This window comes from Columba livia, chromosome 23 (assembly GCF_036013475.1).
Source record: "Columba livia isolate bColLiv1 breed racing homer chromosome 23, bColLiv1.pat.W.v2, whole genome shotgun sequence".
NCBI classification, from domain to species: Eukaryota; Metazoa; Chordata; class Aves; order Columbiformes; family Columbidae; genus Columba; species Columba livia.
This window is the reverse complement of record NC_088624.1, coordinates 4354768-4368207: the sequence shown is the minus strand read 5'-3', so window position 1 is coordinate 4368207 and position 13440 is coordinate 4354768. Positions and strand designations below refer to the sequence as shown.

The following is a 13440-nucleotide window of genomic DNA, read 5'->3' as shown; positions in this document are numbered from 1 at the left end:
CAATGTATCTTCCAATTGTGGGAAAGTCAATCTCTCTTAGGTAATAATTATTTTATCAAATAAATAATAATCTCTAACAAAGCTCTTTTGGCAGAGGGCCCAGAGGGTGTAGTTTCACGGTAGAGAGGTTCTCTTTGTGTCTTTCAGTTCCAAGGGACTTCTGTCCAACCATTCCCCACCCCGGCACTGCCCCATGTCCTGAGAACCTCATGTCCGTCTGTCCAGCCCTCCAGGGATGGTGACTCCAGCACTGCCCTGGGCAGCCTGTTCCAATGCCCCACAGCCCTTTGGGGAGGAAATTGTTCCCAGATCCAACCTCAACCTCCCCTGGCGCAACTTGAGGCCGTTTCCTCTGGCCCTGACGCACGTCTCTGTCCAAGGTTCAGCAAGCGCTTGTGGAAAATCTTGATTTGCTTGTTTGTTGGAAAAATTATTCTAGGCTCCTGCTATTTGTGAAAATAGAACAGTCAAGAGAATGCCATGCGTATGGTTTGAACGATTCCTGTGACTCACAGCAGGAGATGAGGAGTTTAAATAACACGTTATCCATCTTGAGACAGTAGGTACCAACATTCGTCATCAAAGGCTGGCTGGCTTGTGTCAAAGGAGTTGGTTTCAGTCCATTTATTGTCAGCATCTGTCACAAATGCCATAACCAGGAACTGTTTCCGCGTCCAAGTTAAGCTTGGGAATTTAGTAGGAGGTTCCTGTGTGTCTCAGGACATTCCTTTCATGTTTCTTGCCTTCCCTAAACTTCCATTGAGAAAATTATATTCAAGATGGTGGATTTTTCATGATGTTCTGTTGAATAGCGATGGAGAATGTTGATTAGAGCCTTTTATTTCCCAGAGAGTTCTGGATCCCGTTAAAGGGAAGACACTGATTGAACAGACGTGTTTGTCGCACTTGGGACTCTGCTCTTCAGAAGTTTCATGGCTAATGCTCCTCACAGAACCGTGTTTGTAGGTACTTCAGTTTGCACACTGAGTTACATAGTTGAGCTTTAGCCACTTTTAGCAGTGAGCTTGGCTGTTGTACATGAAAAATGTGCTAAGACCCATCCTGAAGTCAAGCTTATCCTAAAGGGTCTGGTTTTGGTGTGTCCTAGAAAGGAGATGTTGCTTAGCTAAGGGTCCTGAACACAATCCCGATGTACTTCAAATGGAAACAAAAAGGCAGCGAGGTGATGCTGCTGCTTGGCCTTTGTGCCTTGAGGATCAAACTGAGGTGGCTTTTTGGACATGTGCATGTTATTATAGCAATTAATAACCCCGGGCGTTGCAGCCGTGTTCGCTGGACACCAGTTGTGCACAAATAAATAGGAGTCAGGGCCTGGTTGGATACTTATCTCAGCTCTTTGGGGAGCAGGTGAACAATTCCCAAGCCAATTTTGGGGCCACGTCTCCCTGCGGTTCAGCTACTGTCATTCTTCCCTTGGCTTGTGTTACTCATTTTCCCCAAGCTTAACTTGCTACCAGAACTGTCCCTGCTCAGCGGTGACAACGTCCATGCGGCTGCTGCACTTTGGACCCTGCAGGACGTGTTTTGGGGAGCCTGTGGTAACAGTCGGTGAGAACAGCCCTCTGAAAACAGCGCTGAACAGACACTGTTTGCTGCTGTGGTCTGAGACAGCGCAGGAATCAGGTTCCACAGGGAGAGGTAACATCAGTTCATCTTTATCTCAGCTGTTCCTCAAGAAAACAAGATGAATATAGACATGAATTTTCATTTGAGCTGATGATTTATTAACGTTCCCGGAGCGTGTCTGGTACGTAAGTGCTGTTCTCATCCTGGGATGTTCTTGCTTCCTTCACGTTTCTCCGTAAATTGCTTTAAACCATATTTATGTTTTCCAAACAGAATGGCAATCCAGGAGCTCTTCACTGATGCTCATTTGGCCTTCCCGAAATAACCACCTTTAAAATTCTGTTTTGCTGATGTTCCGGTTTAAATCTGGAACGTGGTGCTGAAGCAGAGTTCTGTGGTTCCCAAGTGGGCCAGAGGTTATGGGAGTGTCAGCATGAAAACGTTGTTAACGCTGCAGGAACTGTTCCCAAATGTGATTTTAACCTCAGCTTGTGTCTACACGTGTCCATGTGAGCGGGAAGATTCAGGAGATGTGGTTTAGGAGGATGCTGAGTTGGTGTTGGGCAGTGCTGCTATCAATACTCTCATCCTCCAGGCTTAGACTCAGAGTCTTTGGGGCAGAAACCTCTGGTAGGTAGAAAGAAGTGGGTTTGTTTTTCAAAAATAAACCACCCCAACCAAAACCCAGCTTTACAGATATGCCGTGTAGCACTTCTCAAGCACATTTTACTGTTCTCTAGAGGGTTTGCTCTGTGATCTATTACTCCAGGTGGCTTTTCTTTTCAATACTGCCACGGGAAGTCCTCTGGCTGGCACGGCTGTAAATGATGAGCTTCTCTGGACGTGAATCTCTCTTATATTTTGGTCTTTGCTTTTTCTTCCCCTTAGTCTCCCGTTAACTCCCTTTGTGTGACTCTCCTTCCTTCACATCCAGGCTGACAGGCTTCATCTCCAGTAAGTGACAATGTCATCGCTGGCACTGCTGGGACACATCCAGCACAAATTTGGCAGCGCTGCGTCCCATCCCTATGAACTGAAGAAAACCATTCGTTCTAGGTGCAGTGGCTTAAAACCGGTTTGTTTTCTTTTTAACGCTTAGGCTAAAAATCTCTCATCTTCATTAAAAAAACAACCGGTTGCAATTAGGCATCTAACCAGCTTTCAGAACCGGGGGCTTTGTGTGTCTGTATTTCAGTTCTTCCATTTAGAAAATGCAGCTCCCAGGCTTGACAGCCTCATGGTGCAATAATGAGAGCGGCGTAATTATCCCCCTGAAGAGCTGAGGCTGGTGGGGTTGGAAGGATGGAATAATCTCCTTTAGAATTTACCCTGGTAGCTGTCATTGCTGTGAGGCGTTAATTACACTGTAATTGCACTGATGGATGATCTCCTGTCTGCGCAGGAACTTCCTAGTTGTGTTTTCCAAAAGAAAATGAGCGTCTTGACTGCTGCCTTTTATATCCCGTGCACACACAGGCGCTTCTCTTTGTGCTGGCTCCAAGTCAGGGATTTATTGCTTTTTGCATTGAGATTTGGTGCATTTTTAAATGGCAAAGACGCAAACACCAACCCAAGCACCAGCCTTGGCGCGGTGAAGGGGTTTATTGGCAATAACTAATAGCTGTGAACTGTGGTGTCCCTAAGGAACAAGTGACGCCAAGTGACACCGTTCCCTCAAGTCACGGGGTGGGCTGCGCTTTCCTGACCTCGCGCTCCTAACGACTTGTTTAATTGGATTCTTCCAGTCTCAAGATGTTGCAGCTCTGTGGATCGAACAGAGATTTGTGGTATCAATCTCATCAAAGGTTTTATATTCACCTGGACATCAAATGCGACGTGATGCCACTGAGGGCAGATCTGGCCCGACCTGGCGTCGCTCTGATGTTGGTGACCCTGTTGCTGAGATAGGTTTGTCCATAAGGGTCACTGGTGGCTGGATGGAGAATGTTAGCAAGAGAGAATATGGAGAATTGCAAATAATTCACCTTCACAACCACTAACTCTTTCACAGCTTCTAAGGTTGGATGTAATTGCAGGAGTTCTCTGGATAACCTGCATTTTCCCCCGATGGCTTATTTCCAGTCATGTACGCTGTTTCCCTGAAAATAAGACAGGGTCTTATCTTAATTTTTGGTCCAAAAAGGGCTTATTTTCAGGACATGTCTCCTTCTTCCATGAACAACAATCTACATTTATTCTTGAACAAAGATTTCTTCAAATATAGTCACATCATCACATTCTGCAACATCCTCATAACTCTCCAAACCCTGAATTGCATCGCGAATTTCTTACGACTCTATTTCCTTTTTCCATATACAACAATCTACATTTATCAATATTCGTGAACAATAATCAACATTTATTCCAATGGGGTCTTTTGAGTGCAATTCTTTTGGGGTGTCTCTTTTTCCTGGTGAAGGGTCTGTCTGTCCTGTTGCATTATATTGCCTATTCATTTTACATTTTTCCATGTATAGCTGTCTGGACACTATTTAAATTGACTTTTTGAATGAACGGTAACTAGGGCTTATTTTTGGAGTAGGGCTTATGTTTCGAGCATCATCAAAAATCCTCCCCAGGGCACAGCCCAGCTCTGCCCCTGACGGACAAATCACCACGTTCTGAGAGCTGGTGGGAGACTGTCGAGTGAACAAAGACCCTCGAAAACCTTCTACCTTCACCACAGAGATGATTTTCCAAAGAAAGCCCAAAAAGTTAACATATAAATCTCTTAAAACTCTTAAATTGCAGCATCACATTATATTTCACCACTCTAATGAAAAGAGAATTAATAGAACAGGTAGGGCTTGTGTTGTCCAACACCTTCCCCAGAAGGTCCATTGACTGGTATCGTTTTCTGGGATATGAGGCTTTACTTTTCCAGTTCCTCCAGATCTCAGCCTGTTCATACTCATATTCAACGTATTTACTCATCTTTACTCACGTTTAGTGCGTGGAAGCTCCGCGTGCCTGTCGTTGGTGCTGTGTCCCTCCGGGTTACGGCAGGACTACGCAGGATATTTGTCACGGAGGGACCCGAGGTTAGTTTAAGGGACAACAGGTTAAACAGGGTTTTAGCACTCCACAAGTGACTTGAATACAGGTTCGGGTATCAGTTGAGGAAATCATTAAGGGGCAGCAACTAATACAACAGGAGGTCCACAGTGAGCATGCACGTGGCTTCACCAAAACAGTGCCGGAGCCGTCCCTGAGTCCAGGAAGAGTCCACACTTGTCTGAACACGGTGTGGGGTTATTTCAAAGGGATACACGTACTCGTATTGAGCACAGAAAGTGTACACTCGCGATCCTGCGAGGGTAAATTTATAATACACTCGCAATCCTGCGAGGAGAAATCCACGTGCAAATGTGCACGGAATATTACACGTGCTTATGTGGAAGCACGGGAGGAAAATACACTTGCGATTCTGCAAGGATTAATTTATACACGTGCTCGTATTGAGCACGGAAAGTACGCGTGCAAATGTGCACGGAAAGTATAAATACACGTGCAAATGTGCACGGAAAGTACAAATACACGTGCAAATGTGCACGGAAAGTACAAATACACGTGCAAATGTGCACGGAAAGCAGATACACTCGCGATCCTGCGAGGGTTCGTTTCCTCACACCCGTGGCGGCAAGGCAAGCGGAGTCTCCGTCCCGGGGGAAGCGGCTCCTGGCGGCAGCGGCTCAGCCCGGAACTCCAAGAGATCCGCACAAGGGGCGGAGCCTCGGCGAGAATCCCGTTCTTATAGCCTGATCAGCTCTGACTGTGGGCATTCCAGAAGCTTCTCTGCACCCCCACACTGGCTGTGGGTGCCCCCGAAGCTTCCAAACACCCCCACACTGGCCGTGGGTGCCCAGCGGCTCCCTGGCGCCTCGGTGCTCCCTTCTCCTCTCTGGTAACGGCCCTGGCCAGGGGCTCTGGGGTCAAACAGAAGAAGCTGTCAGCCTCAAGCAGCAGAGAGAGGGAGAGGTGTCTACTCCTTCCATATCGAAGGAAGGAAGAGGGAGAGAGGGGGGTTTGCATTCTGCCACAATATTCTTCAGTATTACTGAAGGGAAAATAGCAATTTTGAGCCTTTCGTATTACCCTGAGATTAGGTAAGTGACTTAAAATCCTAGAAAACACAGCTAAACCTTAGACAAATCATAGAAAACAGGGCTAAAGGGAACCGTGCGAATGCACCCCCTGTTTGAGGACACCTCTACCTTTTCTATTCAGGTGCTTGTTCAGGCTGTTCCTCTCCTTTCCACAGACATTCTCTTCCCATTCCTCACTCTCCTGATGCCTAAGCTCAATTTTACACACTATCGTTAAACTCACCGCTTCTTTATCCTAAAACCGAATATTTCCTTTTCTTCATTTCTACCCTGTAAGTCTATGAAATCGAACATCAGGGTTGTTTTGTGGCTCCTCAATCCTTCTTGACTGAATTAATATTTCCTCTGAGTCACATTTGCTGAATTGTTGCTCTTCCTGCCTCAGCCCCGTTCGCATCCCCGTTGATCGCACAGCCCCGAATGCAATGGATCTTCAGACCGGTAGAAATCTGTTGGCGTCTTGTTTCTTACAGTTTTCCTGCCCCTTTCTTAGAAAAACACGAACCTGACTCACGTTCAGCTGGAACCCCCAGATCTTCTTTTGGCACCGCTGTCAAATCAGTGCTTCATTCTTTTATTATACAACTATTTCTGCCTAAATGCGGAACTTCGCGTTTGTCCTCACTAAATTAATCCTGTATTGAAACCCTCCAGTGGTACAGCCTGCAGAATGTGCCAATCCAAGTTCTACTTAAGAAGTAATGTTTATTAAGGTTATAAAAATACACTTTTACCTTGAAAAACCAGCCATGACACTTATGACACTTAATGACACATATTAATTGCTTTTCCCCCACCAATAAAGTTAGAGGTGGGATAGCAAGGGCTAACAATGAAGAGAAAGGAAAAAATGGACTTGAAACTTTAGGCATATGCTTAAAACAGTTATAGCCGCCCTTCACAGGCTGCTGCTCATTGTAGACCACGTCAGCCTGAATGAAAGTTGCCTTTAATCTCGGAGAAATAAAAGTAACCATCAAAACCAGTCTAGCAGGACCGTATATGGGGCTGGTCTCATGGGTGCTGGCTGGTGACCATGGGGGTGTGTGACCCAGGGGACTCTGTCCTAGCAGGGCCGCTCGACTGTCCTGGGGAGCAAAGACGCCCATCCCTGTCCCTCGGTACGGCCAAGGTGATGCAGACAGAATCACAGACTGGATGGGGTTGGAGGGATCCCTGTAGATCCCCGTCCCTGCTCACACAGGGTCACAGAGCAGATCACACAGGATCCCAGGGGGTTTGAATGTCTCAGAGCAGGAGACTCCACACCCGCTCTGGGCAGCCTGGGCCAGGCTCTGGCACCGCAAAGGAAAGAAGTTTCTCCTCGTGTTCAGATGGAGCCTCCTGTGTTTCAGTCTGTGCCCGTTGCCCCTCACCCTGGCGTTGGGCACCACTGAACAGAGTCTGGTCCATCCTCTGACACCCACCCTGAGATATTGATCCATTGATCAGATCCCTCTCAGCTTCTCTTCTCCAGCTCAACAGCCCCAGCTCTCTCAGTGTCTCCCCATCACAAAGATGCTCCAGAGCCCTCAGCATCTTTGTGTCCCTCCCTGGACTCTCTGCAGTGGTTTCTTGTCCTTCTCAAACTGGGGAGCCCAGCACTGGCCCCAGTTGTGCAGATGTGGCCTCCCCAGGGCAGAGCAGAGGGGGAGGATTCCCCTCCCTGACCTGCTGCCCACACTCTTCCTCACACACCCCAGGTCCCTTTGGCCTCTTGGCCACACGGGCACATTGGTGACTCACGGTCACCCTGTTGTTGACCAGAACTCCCAGGTCCCTCTGCAGAGCTGCTTCCCAGCAGGTCCCCCCAACCTCTGCTGCCGGGGGTTCTTGGTATTGATTATTATTGGTTATTAGACAGAGGAACTTGCGTGCTGGTGTCTTGTGTGAATCCTGGGGACAGTGTGGAGCTTGTGGTGTTGAACTGGGCTGGGAGATGGTTTTGCCCTGCACAGTGTGGCATTCAGTGATTTTTGTCCTTCAAGGGTGTTGCTAGGGGCTTTAGAGGACCTAATTCAGCACAGTTTAAAAATGGAGTAATCCATGCTGCTTTTAGCTGTTGGTACTGGAAAAGCCGTATCCGACGATCAGGGCAATGAATTACATTTTGTTCTGTCTTTTATGAAGACTCTTTGATATTGTCCAAGTCTGTAGAGCAGGGGGATGTGGACCTGGTGCTGGTACATAGCAAAGGTCAATTGAACTTGACTGAGGAGCGTGTGGCTCCTGGAGCAGATCAAATCACTCAGGTGACTGGGCTGGACTGACATCTCAGTGTTTTCATGAGGAAGCAGTTGCAGCTGCGTAGACTGTTTTCTTTGAGTGAAACTCATTCGATTTGTCCCCTTAGGAGCCCTATTATGTCCGGTGCATCAAGCCCAACGATAAGAAGTCGCCGCAGCTGTTTGATGAGGAACGTTGCCGGCATCAGGTGGAATACCTTGGCCTCCTGGAGAACGTGCGTGTCCGCCGAGCGGGGTTCGCCTACCGCCAGACCTACGAGAAGTTCCTGCACAGGTAAGGACGGTGCCAGCAGTGACAGTGTAAGTTGGGGAACAACCTGTTGGGGAAAGGGACCTGGGGGTCCTGGGGACAGCAGGGTGACCATGAGCCAGCACTGGGCCCTTGTGGCCAGGAAGCCAATGGTACCTGGGGTGGGTTAGAAGGGGGTGGTCAGTAGGTCAGAGAGATTCTCCTGCCCCTCTGCTCTGCCCTGGGGAGACCACACCTGGAATCTTGTGTCCAGCTGTGGCCCCTCAGTTCCAGCAGGACAGGGAACTGCTGGAGAGAGTCCAGCGCAGCCACCAAGATGCTGGAGGGAGTGGAGCATCTCCCGGGTGAGGAAAGGCTGAGGGAGCTGGGGCTCTGGAGCTGGACAAGAGGAGACTGAGGGGGGACTCATTCCTGGGGATCAATATGGAAAGGGGGAGTGTCAGGAGGATGGAGCCAGGCTCTTCTGGTGACAACCAGTGATAGGACAAGGGGCAATGGGTGCAAACTGGAACACAGGAGGTTCCGCTGAAAGATGAGAAGCAACTTGTTCCCGGTGAGGGTGGCAGAGCCTGGCCCAGGCTGCCCAGGGGGTTGTGGAGTCTCCTTCTGTGCAGACATTCCAACCCGCCTGGACACCTTCCTGTGTAACCTCATCTGGGTGTTCCTGCTCCATGGGGGGATTGCACTGGATGAGCTTTCCAGGCCCTTCAACCCCCGACATTCTGCGATTCTGTGCCAACGGGGATGTTGGACTGAGGTGTGTGATTTGGGTGAAGAGTAAATTTTGAGTCGTGGGCTTGTGGTCCTGGCTCTGGAGCGTATAATTGGTGGTATGTTTGGTTTAATATCTGCTGTTGGGTGTGATAAAACCCGAGTCTAACAGGAGCTCTGGCTGCTCTCTGTTTTGTGGCAGCAGGTTTGTTTTGAGGTGGCACTCGAGCTCAACGTCTTTGTGCTCAAATTCATTTGCGGTGTTACTCTCTGCAGCAGGGATGTGTAACGTGGTTCTTCCCCAGAGCATAACCCTAAAACCAGAGCTAATTAACTTCTGTTTTCTCTCTGAACATTGGTTAATTGTCGCAGGGAGAGGGACTGGCACAGTGACATTATGCGTGTGCAGGTGGAAACCTCTGGACTTAACAGCTGCAAGTTTGAAAATAGGATAATAATGAGCCCATTAAAACATGGTTTTGATGGTTCTTGCCCTCTTAATTCCTACCAGATTTGTGACAAATGAAATGGTTTAGGTTGAAATTTGTCTTGCAGCTTCAGCAAATTAGCACAGGTACTGAGAATTCAACCTCTTCCTGATGAAATAGTGAATTGATTTTTACTTGTGTCATTGAATCAGGCGAGAGAAAGGCCCTGAGGATAGAAAGATATTAAACTATTCAAGCGGGTGGGATGTCAAATGTCAGAGACAAAGTGCTGCTAAAAGATGATCTGCACATTTGCCTGGATATTTCGTGATACCTGAAGCGGAACGAAAGGGTCCGGCTTCCTAAATCCAGCCTAAGTGCTGCGTGTTGGTTTTCTTAACCATTCTGCAGTGTGTGCATCTGCCCTCACGCGCGGCATCCGTTCCCACTCCTCAGATTGTGGAGTTACTATTAATACAAACAGCTGCTTTGCTTTTAACGACTGTTTGAGGAGCTCCTGGAAGCTTCAGCCCAGAATTGGTGTTAATGGCCAGGGAACTAAATTAGCACATGGCATCTGGTGCGGCTCTCGGGCTTTGGAACACGTGTGGTGCCGGAGCTGGAGGAGGATTGCAGGGTGAGTACGGACACGGCGGCTGGTACCGCGGGATTGCTCCGGGTCCCGTCTACGCCGAATTGTCTAAATTAAAATAAAATAAAATAAAAAAAGAAATACATATATATATATATATGAAATCGTCTGGTCTGGCTATTGTTTCTTTTTGGTATTTCCAAAATGATTTGTTCCTTGTGCGAGAGGCGATTGGGGGACGTAACTTCACCACCTGTTCGCTCACGTTTGCAAACGGTACCGTAAAGGTTCAGTCCCACCAAGGGATATTTAAATCCCTCACGGGCCGCTGAAGTTTTCAGGTATTTCACATTTTCTGAGCCCAGAACCTGCGCTTTGTTTTGCTGATCGTTCTTAGAGGGGACAGCAGGTGTAAATAAGGACATATAGAAATGAGAGATACATATATGTGTTAATATATATATATATTTGTGTGTGTGTGTACCTATTTTTTTATATACGTGTGTCTTTAAGAACATATGAAAAGGAATTTTCCTTTTGGTAGAAAAAGACTTTGTTGCTATTTAGCCCTAAAATACTGTCAGGTAGTCAATATCTCTTATTTATCATTAGCAAATTAAGTGAAGCAGAGCTAATTCCATTAATAAATATCCTTTTCGAGCTTTCCTTCAAATTAAGAAGAGTTTTACTTGAGCTGCCCTTACCAGTTGTAGCAAATAAGATCTAAGTGTTCTTTTAGTGAACGAGGAGGTTTTGCGCGTTCTCTTGGTAACTGTGTGTTCCGATGATGTGTCAAGCGCATCAGGCCCGTGTGTCTGAAACAGACGCGACGCATTCGTTTGTTTTAATTGCTAATTTGCTGTCAAAAATAAAAGCCAATTGGATTTTGGGAAGGGGCCCAATGGGCCTACAAGGGCATGGCCATGGTGAGAATAACCCAAGCCTTCCCCGGCAAGGACACGACACTGAAAACGCTGCTGGGGAGAGAAGAGCGCGGCCCCGCTTCACGTGCAGAGCCGATGTTTTGTAATGAAGCTTCATAATTGAGTGGCTCCCAAAAATGTGGAGTTTTGGGAGAGCCGCGCTGGGGATCGGGAGCTCTTGAAGCCGCCTCGTGTGTGTTAGTCGCTCCCGGAGTGAGAACGGAGAAGAAGGAGACGCGAAGTTAGTGTAGAAATGGGTGTTTAATGTATAAATGACCTTGAGTGCTGTCGAGGTCTCTTGGTGGGAGAGCGGAAGGGTTGTGGTGTCAGCGAGCACATCGATTGATGTGCGGTTATAATTAGCAGTGAGTTGGGACCTGTTGGAGAGCAGTGTAGGGAAAGGGGACCTGGGGGTCCTGGGGACAGCAGGGTGACCATGAGCCAGCACTGGGCCCTTGTGGCCAGGAAGCCAATGGTACCTGGGGTGGGTTAGAAGGGGGTGGTCAGTAGGTCAGAGAGGTTCTCCTGCCCCTCTGCTCTGCCCTGGGGAGACCACACCTGGAATCTTGTGTCCAGTTGTGGCCCCTCAGTTCCAGCAGGACAGGGAACTGCTGCAGAGAGTCCAGCGCAGCCACCAAGATGCTGAAGGGAGTGGAGCATCTCCCGTGTGAGGAAAGGCTGAGGGAGCTGGGGCTCTGGAGCTGGACAAGAGGAGACTGAGGGGGGACTCATTCCTGGGGATCAATATGGAAAGGGGCAGTGTCAGGAGGATGGAGCCAGGCTCTTCTGGTGACAACCAGGGACAGGACAAGGGGCAATGGGTGCAAACTGGAACACAGGAGGTTCCACTGAAAGATGAGAAGCAACTTGTTCCCGGTGAGGGTGGCAGAGCCTGGCCCAGGCTGCCCAGGGGGGTTGTGGAGTCTCCTTCTGTGCAGACATTCCAACCCGCCTGGACACCTTCCTGTGTAACCTCATCTGGGTGTTCCTGCTCCATGGGGGGATTGCACTGCATGAGCTTTCCAGGGCCCTTCCAACCCCTCACATTCTGGGATTTGGACTGGCTGTGGCACCTGGGGACGTTGTGCTGCACGTGCCACGGGATGGACAGAAGGACCAAAGGGACCATCGTGATGTCCCAGCGCCTGTGGGCAAGGAGGGGAATGCTCCCTCTGCTTCAGGATGCTCTAAATACCACATTTCTATATATATGTATATATATATATGTATATATAAAACAGTTCTTCTGGGCAGGTTTGCAGTTCTCTGGCATCCTATCCTTTTTCCTGGCTGTATGACCAGTGGGGGTTTGTGCTGCCACCCTGCTTGCCTCTTGTGTTTGTGTAAAGTCTCAAGGTGGAACATTTTCCCAGTGAACTAATCACTGCGGAAACATTTTCCCAATGCGAACAGGACAGAGAAACCAGTATAAAACATCCAATCCTCTGTGTTTGTGCATTCGATAGGCAGAATGCTTTTGCCAGCCAATATAAATGCAATAATCTTCTGTGTGTCTGGAGAGGGCTGTTTTTTCGCATACCTGCTGTATTTCTCCATCAGATCCCGGTGTGTGTGCTGGGCCCCTCACGCGATGCCGTTCCCGCTCACAAACAGCAGACACCCCCATTTTCGCTGCTCACAAAGGCTGATGTGGTGAATGAAAGCGGCAGCGAGATGCGTTTCCATTCAGGCTCATGTTAGTCCGTTCGGTAACTCCCGCAGCGCACCCGCTCCCGCTAAAAAGGTTTATTGCTGCGGCCCTTTAATAGTAGCTGAAAATCCTGAATGTCTGAAACATTGAGATCGATGCTAGACTTGGATCGCGGGCTTTTTAATAGAGAAGTGGTTGAGATCGCTGCGTGCGTGTTTTATTTAGAACATGAATGCGGGTAATTACACTGGAAACGTCTCTTACGCTTTGGATTATGTCCATAAATCTCGTGTGGAAAATTCATTGTTGCTTTTTACAAACGTCTATTCACCGCATCAGCACTGCGCGAGGACGGTAAATCATAGAGAGCAGAGCCTGGCGCCGTTGTTTTCATGTTTGATTTGGAGTTGTTTCTGTTCTAATCTAATTCAGTTCTAAGTGTAGAGTCTTGAATCTGGGCAGGAACAACCCCAGGTTCCAGTGTAAGTTGGGGAATGACCTATTAGAGAGCAGTGTAGGGAAAGGGACCTGGGGGTCCTGGGGACAGCAGGGTGACCATGAGCCAGCACTGGGCCCTTGTGGCCAGGAAGCCAATGGTACCTGGGGTGGGTTAGAAGGGGGTGGTCAGTGGGTCAGAGAGGTTCTCCTGCCCCTCTGCTCTGCCCTGGGGAGACCACACCTGGAATCTTGTGTCCAGTTGTGGCCCCTCAGTTCCAGCAGGACAGGGAACTGCTGGAGAGAGTCCAGCGCAGCCACCAAGATGCTGGAGGGAGTGGAGCATCTCCCGTGTGAGGAAAGGCTGAGGGAGCTGGGGCTCTGGAGCTGGACAAGAGGACACTGAGGGGGGACTCATTCCTGGGGATCAATATGGAAAGGGGGAGTGTCAGGAGGATGGAGCCAGGCTCTTCTGGTGACAACCAGTGACAGGACAAGGGGCAATGGGTGC

General features: G+C 48.6%; 1 protein-coding gene across 8 annotated transcripts in view; it reads left to right on the top strand.

Moving 5' to 3' along the window:
* MYO1D (myosin ID) overlaps positions 1–13440 on the top strand; it is a 152397-nt gene that overhangs the window by 55256 nt on the left and 83701 nt on the right. For all 8 annotated transcript variants that reach the window (XR_010467796.1, XR_010467797.1, XR_010467798.1 and 5 more), the window contains exon 15: positions 8047–8213. Coding sequence is in view for 5 of the 8 variants with exons in the window: in XM_065039816.1 (XP_064895888.1) it covers positions 8047–8213 (167 nt within the window). In the remaining 3 variants the exon portion in view is untranslated. The remainder of the gene's footprint in view (positions 1–8046; positions 8214–13440) is intronic.